This window comes from Babylonia areolata, chromosome 30, assembly GCF_041734735.1.
Source record: "Babylonia areolata isolate BAREFJ2019XMU chromosome 30, ASM4173473v1, whole genome shotgun sequence".
NCBI classification, from domain to species: domain Eukaryota; kingdom Metazoa; phylum Mollusca; class Gastropoda; order Neogastropoda; family Buccinidae; genus Babylonia; species Babylonia areolata.
Window position 1 is genome coordinate 10,938,303 of NC_134905.1, and position 27,045 is coordinate 10,965,347.

Below are 27,045 nucleotides of genomic sequence, written 5' to 3' on the forward strand. Positions count from 1 at the left end.
TTTTTAAGAAATGATGTCGTATCACTAATTGCTTTATTTTTAAATGGATTTACTAACCCTTAAGAAGTTAACAGTAGCAGCATGCCGAGTCAGTTTATTTTTTATAACGCATTGATTACATGTAAAGGTAAAACACTGTTCTTTCATGCATGGCACGAGAAAGGGATTGAACAGATCAGGCAAATAATTTATCACAACGAAAATCAGTTATTAACATTAGAGAAAATGCAGAACTTACTTGATGCTAACAAAGTAAACACAGTGATTCAGTACAACATTTTAGTTAAATCGATTTCTAAATCGTGGGTCCAGTGGATTCAAACAGGAGTAAAAGAAGAAGGCATTAGGGGATGCGATGCAATTGGGTACAATGTTAAACTGAAATGCATCAGGAAAATGTTACCACAGTACACAGTAGCAGTGACTCCGTGTGCATCCTAATTTTGGTCCAGAAAATTTGGCATGAATATTGACAGGTCAGTGTGGTCCAGATCTAAAGACATTACAAAAGAGACCTGATTATTATTCCTTCACCATAAGATTTTACACAATGTTTACCCCACAAATGTTATTCTAAATAAAATGGAAATTAAAGAAAACAACAAATGGTCTTACTGTAGGGACACAATACATTTTATTGAACATTTTTTCTATGAATGTCCGATTGTACAAGACTTCTGGAGACATATTGAAGGAAAGATTTACACAAAAACAGATGTAAAGTTGAAACTAACAGCCACTGATATCTTGTTCGGTGTTCCAAAGTTTGAGCTTCTGCAAGAAAACTACAGATATATAAACCTTCTGACACTCACTGGTAAAATGTGTATAAGTATTTATAAAAAGACAAACTGCCATTTCCTGACAGCATATATTTGAAAAAGAGTCTCACCTTAGAAGGACTTTGATTGAATGAATCATAATACTAAACTACTTTTTTTATTTTAGAATATCTTAGTTTTTCAGTATCGAGGCATGGAATACAGCAGGGATACATGCATAAATATGGAATTGCATACAATGATGGACAGAATGTGAGTGAGATGCACACATTCATCTATACAATACACACACAAGAGCACAAAAAACCCAGACAGTGTAAACAGTTGTAAAACATTAAAGAGGAAAAGAAAAACATGTGCATCAGTATGAAAACACACAGACAGAGAATTGTGGGAGAAAGGTTATGAATGTGAAAGAGGCATCAGGAGACAAAACCTCCATCCCCCCAAAATGGAAGGATAATGCATACGCTCCCCCATCCCTCTTGTTTATTACACAGAAACATGCAAAGCGCTCAGACTGGTCTTCTGTCTGTTGTGTCTCTTTGAGTGTCATTGTTAATGAATTGACCTTAAAAAACAACAACGAAAACTATTAACCACTTGAGTGCCTATGAGATGTCAGCTGGTGTCCTGCAAAAAGTATTGCCCCAGTGCCTGTAAAACATATTTCAGTTTTTCCTTCATCAGAGTTTGGTGCAATGAACATAAACAGACAGTACCTGGATTATAAACATATGATCTGAGTGAGCATTTGTCAGATGGAAGACCCCTTTTTCTGAAGAACGATTTGCTAACTGGACCACTTGGAGTGTGTGTGTAAAGAGGGTTTGCCTCACATGGCAAAATATTTGTCAGACACTTTGTCAAGTGAAGACAGTGGTCCCAGTCAGTGGATTTACACAACTTTGCAAGCAGTGCTGATGGTTATGTAGGAGTATGACAATGAGAGGTGGATCTGTCTGGTCTTATGACTGTTTTGAACTGGCAGCTGATGACATCACAACAGTGATGAAACTGACAGCAACATTGGACACTTTCTTCAGTCCATCTATTCAGTCTTACATCATTTCTGACAGAGTGACCATGACTGACAGTGAAGACACTGTACTTTCATGTAATCTGAGAAGAGGGGGAGGAGAGACATAGGAGTGGTGAAAGACAATAGGTTGAAGGCCAGACAGAATGCAGGTAAGGGAGTGTGGTACCAACCTGTTGTTCAACTGTATTTTCACAGTGACCAACTGTAGAGAATGTCAACATCAAATCATCCACGACTTTCTTGACATTCAGCATTGACAGATGATAGATGGGAATCACATGTTTTTTACTTAATCATGCTTTTTGTCACTGATCAGTTGACGTTGTTCTTTATAGATGAGACAAATGGATGCACAGCAGACACTTTGTCAGGTCAGTTTCAATCAGGAGGATAGGAATGCACAGCAGACACTTTGTCAGGTCAGTTTCAATCAGGAGGATAGGGATGCACAGCAGACACTTTGTCAGGTCAGTTTCAATCAGGAGGATAGGGATGCACAGCAGACACTTTGTCAGGTCAGTTTCAATCAGGAGGATAGGAATGCACAGCAGACACTTTGTCAGGTCAGTTTCAATCAGGAGGATAGGAATGCACAGCAGACACTTTGTCAGGTCAGTTTCAATCAGGAGGATAGGGATGCACAGCAGACACTTTGTCAGGTCAGTTTCAATCAGGAGGATAGGGATGCACAGCAGACACTTTGTCAGGTCAGTTTCAATCAGGAGGATAGGGATGCACAGCAGACACTTTGTCAGGTCAGTTTCAATCAGGAGGATAGGAATGCACAGCAGACACTTTGTCAGATCAGTTTCAATCAGGAGGATAGGAATGCACAGCAGACACTTTGTCAGGTCAGTTTCAATCAGGAGGATAGGAATGCACAGCAGACACTTTGTCAGATCAGTTTCAATCAGGAGGATAGGAATATCACCAAAGCACAATCTCCTCTGAAGGGGGATGCTCTTAGGTGTAAGAAAAGCTTGATGGCTCACTCTCTGAGAATGTGATGGGTTTTTTTGTGTGTTTTTTATCTTGACTGAACCCACATATTTTGTTGCTGGGACAGTTATTCACTTACATGACTACAAGTGTTGTGATTGTTGTCATAAACATAAGTTATTTTATTTCATTTTACGGGTATATATCAGACAATAAGCATATCTTTCCAGCAAAAAAATTATTTTCACTTTGAAATGCTCAAATAGTCATCTAGATTAAAAATAATTGGAAAAATGGATTTAGAATTCACCTTCATTTTCCTTCACAAAAACATATACTTTCATTCTGTATCTCCTGAAGCTTTTGTACTTGATTTAAAAAAAATAAATTATTACACATGAATTTTATAAATTCCTTGGCTAGAGGACAGCCCTTTTTTTCCAAAATTCTCTGGCACTGAACCAGTTAATCAGTACAGCTGATCATATCTTTCATCCATTTCTAATGTACAAACATCCATCTGAATTTATGCATGGTCTGTGTAAGTGTGGAAGTTTGAAAAGGTTGAAAGGGAACAACAGTCTTTCAATGCAGCATCAAAAGCTACCAATGGTAGTATCATTTTGATTAGATTTTCTTCTTCCTTTTTAGTCCTTATTCAGGTAACTGCAGATATCCGCAAAACATTTGAAATTCAGAAGCACAAAAATGGCCAAAATCTTTTCTTCAAGCATATCCACCTGCTGTACAATAATACATGTATTACAATAAAAGTCTGTAATTGAAAAATAAAGATAATGATCTGTCTTATCTACCACCAGTTTAGCAGGTAGCATTCACACACAAATGCTCGCACATACACAAACATGGCACAACCAAACACACCTATGTATGTACACAAAAACAGGAAAAAGCATGCACACATACAAAAAAACAACAACATTTATGCACATATTCAAACACTCTTAGGCATAATCACACATGCTATTTATGTAGTATGCATAAAAGATTCATATATTTGTGAGATATACACACACTAACACAAACTTACAAACCACATACACACACAGTGACACACAAAACACACCACTGGCTTTGTTTGACACGATAGTATTCTGCTTCTTCATTCATGGACTGCAACTCATACATTCACTTGTATGTATACGAGTGGGGTTTTATGTGTATGACCGTTTTTACCCACCATGTAGGCAGCCATACTCTGTTTTCAGGGGTTTGCATGCTGGTATGTTCTTGTTTCCATAACCCACTGAATGCTGACATGGATCTCAGGATCTTTAACGTGTGTATTTGATCTGCTTGCATATAGAGGGTTCAGGCACGATCAGGTCTGCACATATGTTGACTTTGGAGATAGGAAAAACCTACACCCATTACCCACCAGGTGCTGTTACCAAGATTCGAACCCGGGACCCTCATACTACAGTATAATTGACTCACTTGTATAAACAAAGTGAGCCTATGTTTTAAAGCTGTGTCAGTACCAAATACCAAATTTGACTTAGACATAGTTTGAAAATAAATCTTCATAGCTTGCTTCGGAAGTGAACATGCATGGTTTGATCCAGCTCACCTGCCTTTTTTTTACATTTTCTGTTGTTTTTTTCCAAGCTTATTCTATATATCTTTTTAGTACAGAGCACTTTTCAACAATTTTTTAATTCTCTTTTTTCTTTCTCCTCGTGATTCCTTTACTGGATAAAGCGTGAAGCACAAGTGAGTCTTGAAGGCTTTGCCTCTTGTACATTTTGTTATTGGGAACACATTTCATGAACACATTATTCACATACAGGAAATACACACACATCTTTTAACCCTCTAACATTTGCACATGTTACTGAGAAACTCTTTCCAGTATTCAAAACTTTGCACACATTTTAAAAGAAAATATGGTTCCTCAAGTACACATAGACGGCACCATAGACTTACTATTCATTGGAGAGCGGTCATATTTGGCCGAAGCATTAACAAGTGAGTGTGCTTTGTTATGCATACTGAAATGTGTGTCCTGCATACGTGTGTCATGCTGTTGTCACCTCTACTGTCACCAAATAAAGGTAGAAACACAGTGACATCATGCAGTTAGTATACAGCTACCTCTGTCATGCGCAGTGTGGATTTGAGAGTCAGAAATAGTAAGTACACTCCTGACTGAATGTGTCCCCCACTGAGCCACCATCATGGTAATCCAGTCGAATCTATATACTTGTCACAAAATTAGTGTCACCAAGTCTGTTTCTGAGCAGAAAGTACCCAAACGCACTGAATGAAACACTGATTGTAGCACACAGTATGCATTATTTACATTATTTACAAATATACACACACCCTACTATTTACATAAACTGGGTGTCTCATTCACCAGTAGTCAGCCAGATGACTGTCACAATATAGGTGTCACAGCCCAGTGTCACAGCTGTGTTACCTGTCACCCTACACCATGTCACTGCTTGGCGTATTGGTTTCGTTTGCTGCATTTGGGGTGGGGCGGTGGTGGGGAGGGGGAATCAGGCACACAAGCAAGAAATAATGATGATTTAATGGCTTTGTGTTCAGCAGAGGAGTAAGAAAGAGGGCCAGTTGGCAGCGCAAATTCTCTGACTGGTGTTTGTGCTGTTGTGCTTTGCTACATGCTCTGCAACAATGCCGATGGAATGTTATCTTCAGGACCACTTTCCACTTCCCTGTCTTCTCCTGTTTCAGCTCCATCCTCATCTACTTCTATTTCACAAATTTTTGTGGGGGTGGGTGGGGGGGGTTCTTTCAAACTCCTCCAGTTGACACACAATAGCCTCAACTTCTTCCTTTGTGTAATCCTCCCACATTTCATTATCAGCTCTGAGAAAACGTGTGACTGAAACGGCAAGACAAGGGTCTAATTCTTAAGAATGGGGGTGCTGTTTAGTGCCAAAAGTAGCACCATTCTTTCATTGGTTTATCCTTCCTTTTGCAAAGTCATGGTGTGTGTGTGCAAGGCCACTGTGCCCGAATTGCAGCCAGTGGGCTGTGGCGGGAGTAAACAAATAGCCGGTTGATGGGCTGCAGTAGACTAAAGTGTCAGAGGGTTAAGCAAACACATCACATATACATATTACTTTGAAGTCAATGTAGATTTCAACTTAGAAATTTGAAGCTCTGATTCGAATTATCATTTTGTGTTAACTCTCTCTCTCTCCCTCTCTCTCTCTCTGTTTTCTCTCTCTCACACACACACACACACACACACACACGAGGGTCCTTCAGTAAGTCTTGCAATACAGCAATTCTAGGAAATTTACAAATCTTCTGCTTACTCCATTTTTTGAAGAACTCTACCTCAGCTGGTATGCACTTTGTCATCTGCTCAAACCAAGTTGTCATGACACCAGCCCAAGTGACCTGGGGTATGTCCATAATGAGACCCTCAAAGGAGGATAGAGCATTTTCTGCATGCTGAAACTTTTTCCCCTGTAACTGCTGTTTCACCTCGGGGAACAAAAACCAATCACAAGGGGCTAAATCAGGAGAAAACGGGGAATGAGTGACCAGTTGTACACCATTCTCTTTCAGGAAGCCTAGAGTTACAGCAGCTGTGTGAGCTCCAGCATTGTCATGATGCAGCAGTAGCCCTCTTGTTCCACTTTTTGGATGGCGTACACACTGTGCTTCAAACACCTTTGGTAGGCAGATAGTGACCTACCACTCACAGTTTACTGTCCGCCTTTCTTGGAGGCAGATGCTACATGGCCTGATTTTGCAAAGAAACATGAATCCATTTGTTTGGAATGAATCCTGGAACAACATAATTTTGTAGGTGCGCTTTCATCTGGTAAGACCCAAACGGCTAATTGGGTTTTTTTTTGTCTCTGGTCGTACTGGCACACCCATGTTTCATCCCCTGTTATGATGACCCAAACGTGATCTGCTCGTCCACCATCAAATTTTTGCAACAAGTAGGTACACCATTCAACCCTACCCTGTTTCTGCTCTTCTGTCAAGTGGTGAGGTACCCAACAGGCATCATGCTTCCCTACTTTGAGGTGTTTATGAAGGATGGTGCTAATGCTTCGGTGGTGACTTGTTGATCATCTTTGATCATAGACCTCACATGGACCATTTTTTGGTCAGTTACCACTGTTACAGGTCAGCCAAATTGGTCATCTTCTTTCAGGGTAGGTCTTCCATGTCAAAACTGCATGTTCTGTGCCACCCAAAGACTGGTATGTGATGGTGCTTGCTTCCCAAAACAATCCAACAAACTTTGGAAACATTGCTGATAACTCTTTCCCTGGTGAAAGTCGTTCAGCGTCATAGCTAAAAAATCCCGCTGACTTGGCTCGGCTCAATTTCAGCCTCAGGGTACTGTCACCCTTACCTGAAATTTTGCCTTCCTGAACACAAATGATTTTACATAGTAGAATGACATTTTACTTTTTACTTATTGCGACATTGCTGTATATAATGACTTAATAATGATTATGGTGACATCAATAGTTCTTCCCTATGGCACCACTTATTGAAGTGCTCTCATATACATGTGTATATATATATATATATATATATATGTGTGTGTGTGTGTGTGTGTGTGAGCGTGTGTGTGTAAAATAAAACAGAAGTGTATTGTATGATCACAAAGTTAAACTGGAACGATTAAACTTTTCACTGAAAGAGTAAAAACATTATCTTTTATTTGATAGGTCTATTGTACCGACTGGTTGTGAGTTGAAATATCTGCCATCTATTTTTGTCACCAACCCTCATTCAGACCAGAAGCAGACATCAACAAACTTTTGCCGCACTATGTTTTTTAAGAGCAAAGGATATCGCACTTCAGGCCTTCAGAATCACTAACATTCCCTCACACGCAAAATAGAAACACTCAGAGGAAACCTTAAAGGTTGTTAAATATTCTGATATATTTTTCAACTTGGTTTTTGCAGTTTTGCGCATGCCATGGCGAAGTGAACAGTGATAAAAATACAGTCCATCAGCGGTTGTTTTACAGCATTACATAGTGCCCGGACCTGTCTAATAAAAGTGGAGTATTTTGTGAAACTGATAACATGCTACGCAAGACTGAATTGCTAATAACTGTTGTATGAGATGAAAAGGATATATATCTGAGAATTAATAAATTCATGTTGCTGTTCAAGCAAGGGACTGGACTGGTTGGGTTTTTCTTTTCAACTGACAACAGAAGCGATTCAGATAGATTTTGTTATTGGCCATTTGGGACTTCATCCAGTAAGTGATGAGACATGCACAAATCTTGAATAAAATTTAACGGCCTCCTTCACCTCCTTTCATTCATATGCTATTATGAATTTTCGATTGAATGCTGGATTTTTAAAAGGAGAGGCTATATGAAACAACATGGCAAGCCTCAGTTGTGCACACTCTTATTGATTTTTTTTTTTTTTTTTAAAGAGACATCTGCTACCGATTGTTGTATTTTCTGAAAAAGACCACTTGGGTGAGTGTACATTGTGAAAGACCTTCACACTGAGTGAAACACAAAAGCCTTCCTATGTATTGAGTCATGATTTCTAAATGTAAAGTTTTAGATGAGATGAGAGAGGTAAGTTAGAAAGAAAAAAAAAGAAAAGCAGTTATGTCCCATAGAATAAATTTAGAATTATAGAATAATGTCCCATTTTGTTATCTGCTCCAAAGAAATTTATTCATCAATGTAAGTTGCATACTAAGCAAACAATGTTCCTGTCTGAACAAGTGATAAAAACTACTGCCTACTAAGTACTGCCAGTTTGCTCTCTGGATTTTCCCCACAGACTGCCCATTTGTATGAATTCCTTTAAAAAAAAAATCACCTAGAAACAAATGTTAGAAGTTATGAACTGAAGTTATCCAAACTGATTATTAACACAAGCAATTATTTTGGGACAAAATATAAAAGTTCCTTCTTAAGCTGTCTTCCAGTGAGATGATGAAAGTATCCCTTTTTTTTTTCCTTTTTTTTGGGGGGTCAAACTTTGCACACAGTGATCAATAAATAATGAATCCAGGAAAACACGACGAGTTTGAAACAGTTTGAATTCCGAATGTTTCTAAATCTTTCAGTTAGGTTCTTTCATCTTAAACCATTGTCTGCTTTGTGAAAGGGAAGAAACTAGGTCTGTTCAGATATTTTTAGCTTATTACATCATTAAAAATTATGTCCCATAGAATAAATTCAGAATTTCAGCCTCATACCCTGAGCTGATTCAAAACAAAAACAAACAAGAGTGCGTGCTGACGTTTTGTGCATTTGCTGGGATAATCTGGCTTAGTTTCAGTTTCTCAAGGAGGCGAAACCACATTCAGACAAATCCATATATGCTACACCACATCTGCTAAGCAGATGCCTGGCATTACCCAACATGCTTGTCAGGCCTTTAGTGCATGCTTATATATTTGTGTACCTATCAGAGTGGACTTTTTTTTTTTTTTACATAATTTTGCCAGAGGACACCACTCTCGTTGTCATGGGTTCTTTTTCAGTGCGCCAAGTGCATGTTACACACGGAACCTTGGTTTATCGCCTCGTCTGAAAGACTAGATGCTGAGTTTGATTTTCCAGTCAAACTTGGGAGAAAGGGCGAGAGTGGGATTGGAATCTGCACCCTCACGTACTCTCTGTATTGGCAGCTTAGCATCTTAACCATTCTGTCAGCTTCCTCCCGGTTGGTCTGGTTTGGTCTTGGCATTAAGTGTTTAAATTGCTAATGAAATAAGCAAATAGAAGAAAATATTGATAATTTTGTAGTACTAATTAATAGTGTTATTGAAATACAAACTGCCTGTATGTAATTAAAGAAAGAGACAGATAAAAAGAGACAAATAAAAACTGTCTGTAATAATACTGCAGTAATAATTTATAGTCTTGTTAAAACAATGACAAAAAAATTTTTCTTCAATTCACAATTTCACTATAATCTTTGCTTCTGCACTGTTTGAGTGATATTATACAGTGTATAATTCACATATGTTGACTTTGATAGTATGTACTGAAGGAGTGAGCATGAAGAGGAGGCAGTAAGATGTCAAATGGTTTGTGCAGAATTAGAGTTGGCCTTTATGTAAACTTTATTGTATTACTGTACTATTGTATTATTGTTTTACTCTTTTCTTGTCACAACAGATAGTGTGAAATTCGGGCTGCTTCCCCAGGGAGAGCGTGGTTTTTGTTTTTTTATTTGTTTTCCTATGGAAGTGGATTTTTCTACAGAATTTTGCCAGGGACAGTCCTTTTGTTGCCGTTCTTTTACATGTGCTAAGTGCATGCTGCACATGGGATCTTGGTTTATCTTCTCATCCAAATGACTAGTGTCCAGACCACCACTCAAGGCCCAGTGGAGGGGGAGAAAATACTGGCAACTTTGCCAGTATTCGAACCAGTGTGCTTAGATTATCTTGCTTCCAAGGCGGACATGCTACCTCTAGGCCATCAGTTCACCATGATTAGTGACAGTTCAGTCAGGGAACATCTTCCTGATGTCTGATGACTGTAGATGTTGTGGAGTGTTACCTGAAGTGTTGAGGCCTCAATGCATGCTGTCATCTGCACATTGTGCCTGTCCGTCTTTCTCGGTTTCAGGGATCATCTCTTTCTTTCCAGAGCCAGCATGTCCAGTTATTGCAAATTTAGTGTTTTTCCTTCCTTTCCAAAATAAAATTTAGGGCTGCAGTTCATATACTGATTTACCCATTTCAGCACTGCTTGAATTCAGCTATTTCCAAGTTCCCCACGTGTCAGGTTGTAGCAGTGATATCAGAGATTGTTTAAAAATTAAAAGAACGAGTCTGTATAGATCCTTCATACATTTCCTCACCCATCAGTGTTCATTCTGATTGTCTTTATCAGGATCGAAGGAACACTGTACATCTTGGAATAGTTTCTCTAGTACTTGGCAAGAAGTGAAACATGGCATTCTAGCTATGATCATTAACAACATTTGCACCAAAAGTAAAGCTTGCTCTGCACTCAGAACTTTGTCAGAAAGTCACCTGAAAATTTATCAAGAGTTTCGTTCCTTTTCTAATTGTTTACGAGTTGTTGAAGGGGTGACAAACCCGTTTGAAGAAAGGGGATCAGATGCCCAAGTAATATTGTGTTGCAAAATATTGTGTTGGTGGGATTTGCTAATGAGAATGTTAGCTAATTGATCAGTTGTGAGTGAACGCTTTGTGCCAAATGCATCTGGCTCTTTTTTCCTGACAATACGTGTATTTTTTTTTGTGTGGGGAGGTATGCATAAGAAAATTGAGAGAGTTTATGTTACAGTAATTGGTGCTGCATGTCACAAAGTACTGGAAACAGTTTGCATTTTGTAAACATAATTTGATATTCTATATATTGCCAAAATAGTCTGCATTTTAAATTCTTTTGAATTTGAACTGTTGATGCTGCCAGGAAAGCTTTCATTTTATTCTGTGGCTGCTCTCTAGGATTCTGAAGAAGGAAAAAAATCAATTTTATGGTTTCTTCACAAAAACGTTTTGGTTTTTGTCAGTCTTTTTGCTGTGAGTTCACATTCCTGTAAATGCTTTCTTATCTGATTTTAGTGTGTTTGTGTGTGTGTGTGTGTGTGTGTGTGTGTGTGTGTGTGTGCAACATTCTTCTTTCTGTGACAAATGGTTTCTTTGTTGTTCATTACCTTGTATCAGTTTCTGATACACACATTTTTATTTAGATTATCTTCTGTTCTATTTGAATAATTTTTCATCATCATGGTCACAGCATCTGAATGACTAATTTTCAACTTTTGTTGTACGGAGAATGACTCAGTTCTACAATATCTATTTCTATCATTTTTATATAAATATATTATTTTTGCCTTTTGTCTCTGATCTGCCATTGATGTGTACTGATGTGTGTCTGTTGTGTCCCTTCCTACCTTCCTACCTCTCTTAACATACGGTGGTGTGTGGAGCAGTATCGTGCACCTGATAATAACGTGGCTGCTCAGCCTAGTGGTAGCGTCACCTTCTTTATTAACCAGGTAACTTGCTCCTGCTGCTGCCGCCATGCCCCACACTCCATGTCCCCAGGAGTCCTAGCGTGCTCACTTTTTTGCCAGATTTCTTTTTCTTTTTCTTATACACCTGTTTTTGCAATGTGCTTTTCAGTGTGGCTTCTGTGGTTCTTCTTTGTTAGACTTGACCTTTGTCACTCTTTTCTTTCTGTCTTATTGTTGGCTTGGTTTAATTTTTTTGTTGTTGTTTCTGTTATACAGCATGCAAAAATCCAGCTTAAGTCGGAGTTTATCATTTTTGATATATATGTACTTACTGAAAGTTTAAGTATCACAGATTAACATATAAAAACAGAATTGATCTATCATAGTTTTTAAAATAATTTTTTCAAAGTTGGTGTGAAACCAGCTCCTGAAAAAAACAACAATATTTGCCTGCTTTAACTTTAGAACAAGAATTATCTTGAACATGTATGCAGTGTCAAAAGATTAAGAATTAAGTAAACTATAAATTTCTATATGAAAAAAGCACTGGAAAATTAACATTTTCACTAGGTACTCAAAGGAAGTCAAAAAGGCGAGTGGAGGAGTGATGTCATGACACAAGAAATTAAGGGTGACAGTGAATTGCTCAAATGAAAGACTGAAGGCCACATTTTTGTTTGTTTTGTTTGTGCTGCTGAATCTTTTGAACTTTGGCTTTAGATCCCTGATCAAATTAACATTTACTAACTGCTGCCGTTGAGTGTATTGCCACATTATCAGCTGACGCAATTTCAGAAAAGCCTGGAGTCAAATGCACTGAACATTACAACTTAAGTGATGAATGTGTGCAGCAGTACTAGCAGCACATACACCAGAAAACATTAAAATACTACAGTTTCAGGCAGTTTTATGCATTCTTGACAGCAAACACATGCACATATATAAACATGGTCAGACATGATGGAGTAATTTGCATATATGCTTCTGCACAGTTCAACATAGTTGTATGCATATACTTAAACTCTCATATGTGATAGATTTATCAGATTGCATTCTTTATTGCATGCGCATACGCACACACACACACACAGGATAACAGTTTTTTGGTATTCATTAAAAAAAAAAAAAAGAAGAAAAAAAGTGTTGAACCATATTGATGAAAAATATATTTAAAAAAGAATTCTGGAGTGATAGATGCTGTTAGTGTGCATTATTTTGTTTGCATGTATTTTTGTGCAAGATAATGTGTATATGCATGTTTGTATGCATGCGGATGTTAATTTGACTAACATACAGTAATCTTGTTTCAAAATATATAACTTACAAAGGCAAGCCTCTAGTCTTTTAGTTAGGATGGGGTTCTGGCATTCTCAGGACAAGTTGATCTCACCTCAGTGTTTCTTTCATATTTATGACTGTCATATTTATGACCTTGTCTTTCTGACCCAAACAACTTAACCCTTTCAGCAATATGAAGATTACAGATACAACAACAACTTAACCCTTTCAGCAATATGAAGATTACAGATACAACAACAACTTAACCCTTTCAGCAATATGAAGATTACAGATACAACAACAACTTAACCCTTTCAGTAATATGAAGATTACAGATACAACAACAACTTAACCCTTTCAGCAATATGAAGATTACAGATACAACAACAACTTAACCCTTTCAGCAATATGAAGATTACAGATACAACAACAACTTAACCCTTTCAGCAATATGAAGATTACAGATCGTGCCTGCCTGCCTGCCTGGGAGGTTGGAGCAGTTCTTTTTTTAAGAGAACGATAGTTGACATAGGTCATGACCACATTGCCTCACCTCTCGAGTAGCAGTGATCATTCTAGCATCAGAAGCTCTGTTTGAATCTTGGAAGAGTTTGTTTGATACTTCTGAGCAGTGAAACATGACTTTGTAGCTATGATCACAATCATAACTGCCCAAAAAGTGCTTGAAAAAGCTTGAAATATGCCCAGACTTTGTCAGTGAGTTGCCCAGAAGTTTATAAGGAGTCATGCCCCTCCCTAACAGTTAACACTTGGCTGGAAGGTTGAAAAACAGGTCTGATGCATTGGGATTCAATGCACGAGCACTGCCCGGACATTGGGTGGAATGAGTTGACTTGATGGTCCTTTGTCCCCTTTTCCTAGGCAGGAATCCTGTCCAGATTATTTCTGTCTGGTCAGAGCATTAGAGAGGTAGCAAGGTGACCGAACTATCTTGTGTCAGGTTTCTTTGGGTTGGTCCTGCAGGGAAGATCTGACAGAGACAAAAGTGTGGGTCAGTGTTGTACCTGTTCACATCAGTAGGACTGATAAGACAGGATGTAAGTTGATTGTCTGTGAACTCACAAACTTGTCTTTTGGTTCAGGTACACATCACATTAAACATATACACTATACAGCACAATCACTGTTACTGAGAACAGTAAACGTAGTGATAAAAAAGAAAACTTAGTTTATTGTTTTGAACTTAAAGTCTCCTTGAGGTTGTGGATCTTGCCAGGAGAAGCAGGCTTGTATCTTACTGTACATGATGCAGACTGTACACAGGAGGCCAGACTTCACTGACTGTTTTTTGTTTGTTTGTTTGTGGTTTTTTTGTTTATTTGTTTGTTGTTGTTTTTTTAATATCATGTCTTGTACAAATTGGAGACAGTGCCCCATTTTGAAGCAGTTTAGTGCATGCTCTCAAAATATTCTCATATTTTTTCCCTTTATATGTATTGCTCCAGTTTTGTTTCATACATGCTCTGCTCTCTTTTTTGTTTTTGTTTTTTTTTGTTTTTTGTTTTATGTCATTTCATTCATTTGTGTGTTTCTGTCAGTCTGTTCAGCTTTTTGGACAGAATTCTAAATATTCCTCTTTTTTTTTTTTTTTTTTCTTTTTTTTTTTTTTTTACCTTGATTACTTGACAACTTTGATTCTTCTTTGAGGCAACACACATACATGCACACAGCACATCCGAATGTTCAGCAGAGAATTCGGAACAATAACAGCAAAATAGGAAGACACATCAACAATAGAATGCATAGAATGGGTAACTGCATCATGCAAGTTGGTCAGATTTGTGACGTGTTTCTTTGCACTGGATACAGTGTCTTGTGCCCAGGGGGTTCTGTATGGATGCACTTTCAGGAGATGCACAGCATGTGTATACCATCATGCATATGTCAATATGTCTGTCTGTCACTCACATGTATGCATACATGCTCCCATATGCTGGCAGGTACACACAGATAGTGTGATGTGTGCAGACAGCCATGAGAAAGATGCATGTTTATTCTCACCCATGTTGAGAGGACTACTTCCAAGTTTGCTTGTTTTCTCTGTGTTTGTTTGATTCTTTGACACCAGTGACACTGATGTTTGATTTGTGGTAGGATGTTTAAGGAGAACTGTTTATGTCATTGGTTTAGACAGGGAGAGCAGCCTGAATTTCACACAGAGAAAACTTTGTGACAAAAGAGTGACACAGTACAATACAGTACAATAAGGTGTATACAAGTGTCAGCCTTTCACTACTGTTTGATATATAAGGGAGGAGGCTCACTGCACTGACAGGATTTTGATGCTGAGAGATCAGAGCTTAGTCCATGGTGGCCGCACTTTTTGGTGAGGATTCTCCACCACATGTGAAGGATCTGTGTCATTGTTCTGTAGGTCATAGAAACACAAACATACCTAGCATACACTTACAAAAATGGAGTTTTACTGCCTACATCAGTACATGGCAGGCAAAAATCGACATACAAATAAAAGCCTAGTTCTAGATATGCGAGATATGAGTGAATGTGATAATTGCAGCTCACAAATGGGGTGGTGGTGAGGAAGGGAGGTGGCAGTTATAAGAAGATTGTTCATTTGGTGTTACATACTGTACGATATCAAACTGATGCAAACTTGACTGACTGGTTTGCTCTGTTGGCCAAAATTCACAGCTAACTCAGTAATGAGATGTCCCGCTATTATTGTGCCGTCAGCAACCCAATCAAATGCCATTTCCGGCTGGAGCTGATTACACATTCACAGTGGCCACCATTGTATGAGGTATGTGTATGATCTAGTTACTCTGTCTTTGCCAACCTTTCATGCATTTGAAATGTAATTTTCTTGCATGCTTGTTGTTTGGTGCGGCTTTCTGGGAAGTTTTCGTCTCCGAATTTATCTGTTTACATTGTTTGCGTCAGTTCTTGACGTTTTATTCGATTTTTGGTATAATTTTCCTCTATCTTGTTGACCTTCTGTGTGGGGCTTGAAGTTTGTTGGAATGACTTGTTTCGATTTCTGTGCTTTGCACGCCACCCAGCTATGGCTGGACTCATGACACTGGGATAGTTCTCTGTCAGGAGACTGTGTCAGGTCCTGGAGCCCATGGTTTTTCCCAGTTGTGATCAGGCTAATGCATCTGCAAAATGCATATTAGCAGGCTCATTGTGGAAGGAAGGCTTAACCTCTTATAGCAGTCTGGAAGGGGACTGAGGGGAATTGTGGTCGGGCCTGACCCCAAGTTATCCCACATGGAGAGGGTGGTTTCATTGAGGATGGTGCCTCTTCTGGGGCTGGTGCCAAGGTGGGGCCAGACATGTCCTCACAAAGAGGTTTGGATCCACCCTCTTACTCCATTGCACTGAGAGGGCAGTGGGGGCACTGCTGTCTCTATTCTTCCCTTCCATGCCGAGTCCCCTCTCACACCTCCCTTAGGTGGGGAAGGAGCCATGGCCTTGGGCGGGCAGCTCTCATTTGCTCACCCCAAGTCAGGTCACCCCAGTATCTCTAGGGAGGGGGTACTGAGTGCGTGACCCTCACCTGTGTCAGCCCGAGCCATTTCTGGCCAGTCTTTCCAGGGGAAACCCATGCTGTGGTGTCAGGTGGTTTTGGACGCGTGACCCTCACCTGTGTGTCAGGCTAACCCACTATCTGGATGGTTTTCTGTGGGGAGTCTGCAGGCGGGTCCAACACTCAGGTCAGACTGGACTTCTCTCCGACCTGGTCAAGTTTTCTCCCTTCCTGGAGGTCCTGGTGCCAGTCACCCTTGGGGATGGGTTCACAGGGTGGATGGTGACCACAGGTGGATTCCTCCATTCTACTTGTACTGGGATGCAACAGTGGTGCATACTGTGCTGCTGGGAGGATCCCTGGTCCCTGGAGTTTCCCTCCCAAGCATGGGTAGACTTAAGTTCCCAGTCTCTGGCTGGGATCTTCAGGTGCATTCCCCCATCCCTAACCCTATGAGGGTTCGCCCCTGGGACACCCTGGGCTTAGTGAAGGACCAGGCTCCGCCTGGATTTTGCTCAGCACTGCATACCTTCCGGTACTTGGTGTCCTTCCAGGGTCTCGCACTGCCAAGAGTGGAGGGGACTGAGCACTTGTTGGTCAGGGCAACCTCCACTGTTACCAGTACCTACAGGTCCCAGTATCTCCACAAGAAGGAAGACTGCGCGCGTGATCCTTGCCTATATCTCAGGTGACCCTGCCATCTAGCCAGTCTCCCCTGCTTGGGCAGGTCTATGCTTGTTAGGTTCCAGGCTGTCAGCTTGTCACGCTGCCAGCTGTTCCGACACCAGTCAGACGGGACCTCCAACTTGGCCACCTTTCTCTCTGGCTGGAGGTTCAGGTGCCAGTGACTCTTCGGGATGGTCTAACAGTGTGACCGGCACTCACGGGTGGATTCCCCCTTACCACCCATACTTTGGTGCATGCACCTTAGGTGCACACTGGGATACTAGACAGCTCACCTCTTATCGTCCAGTCACCTGTGCTTCCCTTTCAGGACCCTTTCCTTTCCTTTCAGTCCTTCTAGGATCACTAGTGCCTCCCGTTTGGGACCAACCCACCTCTGGGTCCCCCCACCCAGGTTGGGGAAACTGCAGACCCCCCCCACCTCCCCTTCACGGCTCTCAGTCCTGCTGGGAAATGAATTGGTGTTAGTGCCTTCCCAGCGCGCATGGGTACCTATCTCCTCACAGAACAGTGCAAAGTTAGAAGATTCAGGCACTCTATGCCCACAGTGGGCTGGCACCTTACAAGCCTTTGGATTGGCCCCCACTCTTGTTCCTGCACTCCTGGGTGCTCCACGTGTGAAAAGACCAAGCCCAGGATGGACCGTGTTCACTTCATGATAAGGTTTAACCCACTTTGGACCTAGTGGGACTGGAGCTGACCCTCCCCAATCAGGCTGTTTCACACAGAGTCCACCTCTCAAGCAACTCTGTCACCCTTAACCCTTCAGCAGTATGACGCCATGGCCAGGACCACCGGGTACCTTAAGGTCCTAGTGATGGCAAAGGAGCAGCAGAATAAGCCTACTCACATGGTCAGGGGCACTTCTACTCTCAGTAGGTGTCCTTTTCAGCACCTGTGGCCTTCCCCCCAGGAAAGTACCTCAAAGACTTTTCCAAGGGTGGGGTGTGATCTTTGTACACCCCTGACCACTCTGCCTATATGAACATACAGGTGGAGCCCTTTTTGTGGGACAGGATGCGAGGCCTGCAATGCTCACCTTTCCCAATCTCAGCCACTCTTTCACCCAAGACATTAACTGAGTGGGACAAATTGGCCCATTGATGTCTGCTGGACATCTCCACAGCATACACCTTCTGTGATGCTTTCCCCCACAGGGCCAATCAGTAGGTACCGGCAGCCTCAACCACAAAACCAAAGCTAAGACTGAAAAACGTCTATTTTGCCTATTTTCCCAAGGCCTGTAACTTGAGTGACATTTAAGAAATAAAGGTATGTTTTATACAGGAATTAAGTTGAATTTCTCCTCTTTCCTATGCTGTCCTTGTTTTTCTTCTATGTTTTGTCTTTGTTGAGTAAACGAGTAAAAATCATGGATTGTCAGAGGCTTTTTGCATGCCGTGGCTGACCACATCGACATAGATTGCGTCAGCAGATTTGAGGGTCAGTCTTTCTTTTGCTTTGTTTGCCTGGATTCTTTTGACCTACAAGGCTATTTTTAGCACTACTGTGTTTGTTTTAGCCTGCGCTTTTCAGCGGTTATTGTTTTAGCACAATAACTTATTTTTGCAAATGTAGCACTTGAAAAAAGATTTTCGCTTTTTTTTTACACATATATTTCTCAAAACTGGTAATAAGTTTTGAATGAATGCCTGGTAATAAACGAAAGCTCTTTGAATTCCCTTTCGAAAGGTATATGAAACTACCACATGACATTAATGGTGCTGACAAGCTCCGAGTCAAAAGAGCGGCCGTGCATCATTCAGATGCCAAAATGGCAGCTACCCATGATCTAAGACACAAGCCTACCTTCAACATCGATCTTGATTCAGAACCTGATAGGCAAGGGAAACCTTTGAGATCGAGCAGTTTTACCATTATGCTGTTGATGATATCAAAGATAAAAATTTAAGACAGGAATTTTTCATAAATGAGTGCACAAAAGTACTTGATCACCAGGAATACCCTATGAAGTGCAAAAAATCAGGCCACATATCTGTTCAACTTTGAGGGACAATCGTTTCTCTTATTTTCAGAATGTAACTAATATGAAGCATGTAAGTTTTTGGTTGTCGAAATAAAAGATTAATCAGCAGACATACTTTAGGATAGTGGTTTTGATTATATTTGCAAAATAATGTTTGCAAATTTTACAGAACATTGTCATGTCTACAACTTGATAACAAGAGAATATACAGGAAAATATGTTTGCTGGATGCGACTTTTAAATTGGGGAGCAAGAAGGAGAAAATGCTATTATTGTGTGTATGAATGTGTGTGTGTATGTTCAATATATCGTTTATTACAGATCACATTCAACAGATTTGCTTGGCTTTAGAGCATGCATGTTGAATATTTTGTGTGACTCACTGACTGTGAGCAAATTTGTATATGTGTAAATGTGTAAGATAAAATAGAAAAAAAGAACACCAAAATCAAACAGACATTTTCATTATAGTTATAATGATAATCCCAATCTTTTTTCTAAATGCATTTGCTTTTCCATGTCCCACCCCATCATAAATTTTTTTCTCTTTCCGTTTCACTTGATCTTTTACTTTGTCTTACACGTAGTACTGTTTTTATGCTGTACATATTATATAAGTGCATTTGTGTATGTAAATCAGTTATATGAATAATACAACACAGTTATCACTGAGCACTATCTTTCACTTCAGTTGTTTACAAAAAAATTAAAATATCCCATGCCAGTGCTCACATGCATTCACCTCCCCTCTCTATCAACAAATTGCATTCTGTTTTCATCAGATGATCAGGTCTGGAGCAGTACCATTTGATTTTTTTTTGATTTTTTTTTTTTTTTATAAATTAGTAAGTAACTGGCTCATAAAAATGTTTGATAAACTCGCACCTTATAAACACATCCATTGATCTTCATTGCTATTCTTCTCCACCAATTTCTTGAAAACAATCCTGGAATTTTGCTGAACTATTCCATGAAGCATTTTGCAGAAGATACTAGATGATTATGAAGACCTGAAAGATACATTTCTCAAAGCTGGTAGGGGAAGTGAACTTGTTTATCTGACATTTTAGAGCTCAATATCAAGAAAACAATTAGCTTGTACAGCTGGAAAAAAAATTAGGCATAATTACAATATACAAAATATTATTTACCTTAGTTTTAGCCTTCTGTGTTGTTCAGTAAACATGCAGTGATCCTGTCCAAAATCTCAAAATGACACGTAAAAAGGCTGTTTCAGTGAACTTCACTTGGCTGTAACTTTGGTTCTAATATAGATAGAATCATAATTTTTGTTGTGGGATGTTTGTTTTGACTTGCAGTTTTAATCTAAGCTGTTGTAGAGTAGTTTCAGCAGACATTTCTTTTTTCAAAAAAAGGCTGCCGGTATCTACAGTCAGTTGTGGGAAGAGAGTCTGGTTCCCTAGGGTTCAGGGTCGCCTTCTTCAGAACATCAAGGACACTTCAGCCACTCAAGGCTGAATTCATTTGGCAACAGAGTGGTTGCGGGTCTGACAGCTGCATCTGATGCAGCCACCAGCCTGCACTGCAACTACATGCTCACCAGAAGGGACGCCTGTCAAATATCCCGATGGAGGAAAGGGCTGCCTTGCGCAGGCAAAGCCCAAAAGTAGCACACCTAATGACTCAGCCTCAATTCCACACTTCCAGTTGTTCAGCCCCTGCACATAGGGTGTCTCTCCCTGCATGTGCAACAGTGGGGCAACTTAGCACTGGATTGTGTTGGTGCTGGAATTGGGGTACATGCTGCCTTGGGCTGAGGACCTCCCTCCTCTAAGATCAACTCCTTCTCCTTACATACCCAGCTCAGAGGAACAGGAGAGCGTCTTGGAGACGGAGAATTCACAACGACTTCTTAGAGGTGCAATATCAGAACTCTGAACCCAGGCCTGGGGTTTTATGGCTGCCTGTTTGTGTTTCCAAAGGTCTGTGGAGGGTGGTGACAAATTCCTCCCCAGGGTCAAATTCAAGATGTACACACAGGCACACATTAGAGAGTCCACCAGTGTGATTGGGCTACCACTATCAACCTGAAGGATGCATATTTCTAGTTTGGTTTGTTTTTTGTTGTTGTTGTTTTTTTCCCCATCATCTGCATATGCATGTTTCTACTTCACCAAGGTGGTGTGGGAATTGGTATCCATAGTCAGTACGTAGTCCATTTGTTTGTGTGTACCTGGATGACTGGCTAATCTTGGCAAAGTAGCAGGCCCTGTCCATATTTCTTGATCTGTGCACCCAGCTGGTTTGTCACGATCAAGGAGAAATGCATTATGTCCCCAGGGGCATCGACTTCTCAAGAATGAAACTTGACATGGAGTCTGTGACAGTCTCGCTGACACAAGTTCACTTGGACCATTGGGCACACTCATGTGCTTGCGCCATTCCTCACTGGCCAAGGGCAACAGCACAGACTCTGTCTTCCCTCTTGGCATGATGGAATCACTGGTACCCATCACCCCCTAGGCAGGGTTCTCAGAGAGCACTGAGGGTATGGTGGACCCAGAGGATTCAGCCCTGGGACACGTAGAACTCTCTGGGAGATTGGTTCCTCAAGATGACATCAGAATGGGTTTTCTCCCCTCTCCTGGCACAGTGGGTTCTCATAACCCCCTCCCACACTTCAGGTGGCACTCTCCACAGATGTATCCTTGGGGGGATGGGGAGCTCACATGAACTGACTCCATGCGATGAGGACTTTGTCCCCAATAGGAGCCCAATTCTGGGACACGAAGCAGTCCACAGGGTTTTTCTGCACTTCTATTATCATTATCAGAAGTCATAGTGGTGATGGTAGTGGTAGAAGTAGTATCAGCATTTAAATCGGTACTGTTATTTATTTATTTACTACTTTTATCTTCTTCTTTTTTTCATGTACATAAACAAACAGCTGTTTGCAAACACACATAGGAAGTGTTTGAAAGAGGAATGGAAGAAACTGTCACATGCAACACACACAAACTTTAAAAAATAAGACATGTGAAAGCATTCGGTATGCATTAAAGATTGCAACAAATGTCCATCTTTTTTTTTTCTTTTTCTTTTTTTCTTTTTTAAGTAAACACACACAAACAAAAAAGAAAGAAGCATGAATGGATCTGTCTCTGTGCCCTTTATTTTTCTTCATTTACAAATGTGTTATTTTTTTTCTGTTCTTAATTTACACAATCTTTTCCATTCCTTTTTTTTTTTTTTCAGCCATTGAAAGCCACATGTAGAGCACTTTAAAAAAAAAAAAAAAAGTGTGCTCTGTGACTTGCATGTAACTGAGGCCACAAAAAAGAGAAAGAAAAAAAGAGGGGAGGCTGCCAGCAAGGCTATCAGGTTGTTCATGTTGTCACACGGCTTAGCGTATCATGAGAATAAGGGGAGGGGAATCACTCTGCAAACCTCTCACTGCGGCCGAGGCTCACCATTGGTGCCATGATGAGGGCATTGAGCACTCACTGAAAGACATAGCGGGCAAAGCCAACATTTTGGCAGACACTTACAGCAGGTCCAAGAGTGGTCTCCTCATGGAGTGGACCTTCGACAAAGACACCCTTCAAGGGATGTGGGATTTGTGGTGTTGACTGATGATGGACCTCTTCAGCAAGAGACTCCCACTTTATGTCTCATCGGTCTCACACCCAGAAACTTGGGCAGTGGATGCTTTTTTTTTGGACTGGGGCAACCTGATCGCTTGCACTTTTCCTCCCTTTCTGATCCTGTCCAAGGCTTTGCTACTTGATTCCAAGAGCACATGAAGTGCGGGCCATTGCCACTTCAGCCACTTTTCAGCACTCTGCTTCTTTGACATCTTAGGAGTCAGTTCGGAGAATCCCTTCATCAATTGACTGAAAATGCAACCTTAAAATTCTCTTCTGTGTCTTTGTGGTGTCCTGCCTGGATTATTGTAATTCCCTGCTTGTCAGTTCACCCAGCTACTTCATTGCTTGACTTCAGAAAGTCCAGAACCATGCTGCTCATCTTATCTTTCATTCCTCTAAATTTGATCACATCTCTCCTCTCCTTCATGCTTTACATTGGCTCCCAGTGCAAGAAAGAAATATTTACAAAGTCATTTCTCTTTGTTTCAAGTCCATAGAGGCTACTGGTCCACAGTATCTTTCTGATCTCATTCACCTTTACATACCCTCACACCAACTCCACTCTTCTGACAACTACCTGCTTAGGATCCCTCCTGCTCAAACTAAAACATATGGCCAACACAGTTTTTCATACCAAGCCCCCATTCTTTGGAATCAACTTCCTCAGCCTCTCTGTCTCTCATCTTCCCTGCAATCTTTCAAATCCAGTAAGACCCATCATTTCCCTTCCTGAATAATTTTAAACAGCTCATTCCTTTCCAGTATGAACTAAAATGACTGTTACTGAGTGAGTGAGTTTGAGAGTTTCAGAATTTGTTGGTTGTGTTTTTAATTGTGAACTATTTATGATTGTGTGCAGTGACTTGTGTGCGTGCGTGCGTGTGTGTATTGTGGGGATGGGGGTTGGGGGGGGGGGATGGATAACTTTTAATGATACTTGGTTCAATTTTTCCTTTTCGATTTACGTGTGTGTTCTACTTGTAAACGCTTAGGGCGTATTTTCAAGATTAGGCATAAATGCTCACAATAATAATAATTTCTACCTCTGGGATTTCCATATGATCAGGGCGGATGATTCCTAGGAGTTTCCTTTGTTGTGGCCAACACAGCTGTTACAAGGGCTCTGCATGCAAACCAGTAGACATTGCCCCCCTACGTTTGCTTTGAGTTCTGCATCAGTTTCACGTGGTACAGTATATGACACCAAAGTGGGGAGTTTATATTTTACTCCCAGTTAAAATATACTTAACATGTCAAACTTGAATGCATGCGCGTCCATCCCTGCAGTTGTTGCTGTAGTTCATTCACAGGGGCATTCTTTGCTGGCCATTGGAACAAGTAATCAGCTCCAGCCAGAAATGATGTTTGATTGGCCAGCAAACAGCACACGAATAGCGGGACATCTTATTATTAGGTTGGCTGCAAATTTTGGCCAAACAAGCAAATCAATAGGCATAGTTTGCATCAGTTTGACAAGGTCAGTATATTCAACCAAACTTGAGTATAATACAAACTTTTCATGTTGATTGGTTGTTTTTGGTCATTCAGTTCATCTTGTGCTTGTCTTCTGTCCATTCTCAGTCCCCGGTCCCCAAGCTTTTTAAGTTGGTACTGCACTGAGCAGTGAGATGGTTTTGAAACAACACAGTGTTTTCACTTTGTCTTTTTCTGTGTCGCTAAATGTCATCTCTGTTAGTCGCTAAATGTCATCTCAAAGCAAAACTTTTTTCTTATTTTTTTTACTTTTTTTTTTTTCTTTATTTTCTTTTTGCAAACTGAAGTAGAAAAAATGTTAAAACAGTTTGTCAAAGATTCCAAAGGGAAAAATGTTTAAGATGTCAAGAAAACAAATAAGACTTTTGCATACACTTTTCTGACTATGAGCTGTTTCACTTCTGAATTCTTGTTCTTTATTTTTGTAAACTCTTTTTTTTTTCTGATAAGTGTTGTTCAGAAATCAGAGCTGATGTAGGGGAATGGAATGAAGAATGACTTTTTGTCAAAGGAGCATAGCGAAAGACTGATTTTTAACAAGTTATAACTTTATAATTAAAGTATTCAAAATAAAAAATGGCTGTCTGTGACACATTGGAGAGGTTTTACTATCATACAGATTTTCAGTTTATGTGGGTGTGTTTCATGAACTCTTGTCACAATATATTTTTTACAGGTTTGAAGAAGATTCAAGAAACACATATGGTTCTGATGAGATTGAAGAAATTTAAGTATGTGTAAAAATACATTTTTTCATATATTTTTACAGGTGGAAAATAGTTAAGAAAATACTTAGTTGGGGATTGAAAAAGAAAAGAACATATTGTGTGTTTGCGGACCGTGATGATGATATTTCAATATACACATTAGATATGTTTTGATACATAAACATACTTAATACAGACTTGTATACACTGTGTGCTTGTGTGTGTGTATGTGTGTGCAGACCCAAGGAACGATCATGCCCCACACCATAGTGATCCTGCCCAACACCAATGGCATGCACCTCCTGCTGTGCTACGACAGTCAGTACTGGCACTGTGTGAACATACCACCTCCTGTTGTCCTGTCTTCATCTGGCCCCCACCTTCTGTCTGTCCCCCTCTTTCTCTCTCTCTTCCCACCCTCTCATTGTCTTTTTTTGTTGCTGTTGTCTGTCTCTGTTCCTCTTTCTCTTTCCCCCACTTACACTCTTTCTCTTTATTTCACCCTTTCTCTCTCTCGTCCTAGTTATCATAAGCAGTGAGCTTATTGTGACTTGTTATCTGTAAATGATGTTGATGTGATTTTTACTTCTCCAGAGAGCTATTTCGCTTGGCCAGTCAGATGATGGGGAAGGGTTTTGAACTGTCCTCACCAGCAATATACCATCTGATAAGTTTATCAAATATTTTGCTGGTAAAATAGAGACAATTAGGTGTGCTCCAGTTTCTCCCACTGATTTTGAAGGTAACGATAGTTTTAGTGGAACACATTTCACTTCTTTTCAGACAGTCATAAATGAACAAAGAAAATATATCATTCTCAAGATGCCAAAGAAATCATGCAGTCTTGAACCTATCCCACATTTTATTTTTTATCAGTGTTTAGATGAATTGTTAACCAGCAAAACTGATACCATGAATACATCACTGGCCTCACAGTCCTTCAAGCATGCTTTGGTGTATCCTCTTTTAACTCTTTCATCCCTGCAGCACAGTTTTCCGGTTTTCAGGAATTTTACCCTTCATTCCTGGAGGCCGGAAAACCGTGCAGCAGAGAATTCCCTCTTTTCTTCCTGCCGCCTGGAAAATTGGTTCTCTAAGCGCTTTGAACTTCCCACAAGTTGCATCATCAGCGCCCGTGATCTATCCTTGACCGGGTCACTTGCCGGGCAGTGTTTATGAATGGAATGGATGCCAGACACCCCCCTCTCCCTCCCTAGGCCGTGGGAAAGTGGGCGCCACTACATTCTTGCCGATGTGCTGTGTAGACACACGAACACAGAAGAATGGAATGTGTAGAAAGTTCGGATTCTGACCAGTTTTCTGATGATGAGTTTTACAACGCTCTAACAGATAATGATATCAATCTGTTTCAAATGAATGACGAGGAGAGAGTGCAATTAGCTGTTGCTACAGAAGCACAGATAGCAGGTGATGAAAAGTTCAAAAAGTAACAAGTGTGAAAATTGTGGTGTATATCTGTGCAGTAACTGGCATGACTGCTTCAAGGTATATCACACACATGTCACCTTTGTGTGGCATATCACATGATGATTGTGACACGGACATGTGTATTTAGAGACAGTATCGTTTCTGAATAGTTTTTGTTCAAGAATTGTGTAGATAATGATCTGATTCTGGCTCAGTGCCTGCTAGTGGAGTGAAAGGAATATGTTCTCTTTGAGACAAAGTTCAAATCATTCATGTGATAAGGACAATAGCAGTGACAGTTGTGACAGTTTTTCGTGGATATGACTAGCAGTGTGGCACTGAGATACATATGAGGCACTACTCGGTAAGTACCTGTATGATGTGCATACTCTTCAAGCAAAACACTGTCCTGCATGTAGTACGTACTTGTATGCATTGTGTTTGACTCCAGAGTCACCTGTTTTACACCTGAGTATCACCAGAGATGTCACCCTATTGTGTCAACAGGGTCTTGGACAACTTCTCACATCAATTCTGTACACAACAGTACATGACAATCGTACTGTACTGTAATGAGCCGCATTGCTGTAAGCCTCCAAAATAAGTACCCTGTTTCATACTTTCTTTCTCT

At 40.3% G+C, this 27,045-nt stretch overlaps 1 protein-coding gene across 4 annotated transcripts in view; it reads left to right on the forward strand.

Moving 5' to 3' along the window:
- The window catches only part of LOC143275197 (mitogen-activated protein kinase kinase kinase kinase 4-like), a 331,965-nt gene that overhangs the window by 286,124 nt on the left and 18,796 nt on the right, over window positions 1-27,045 (forward strand). For 3 of the 4 annotated variants that reach the window (XM_076579163.1, XM_076579165.1, XM_076579164.1), the window contains exons 28-29: window positions 11,694-11,759; window positions 25,226-25,304. In XM_076579163.1, the coding sequence (XP_076435278.1) occupies window positions 11,694-11,759; window positions 25,226-25,304 (145 nt within the window). The remainder of the gene's footprint in view (window positions 1-11,693; window positions 11,760-25,225; window positions 25,305-27,045) is intronic. The other variant, XM_076579166.1, reaches the window with a different exon arrangement.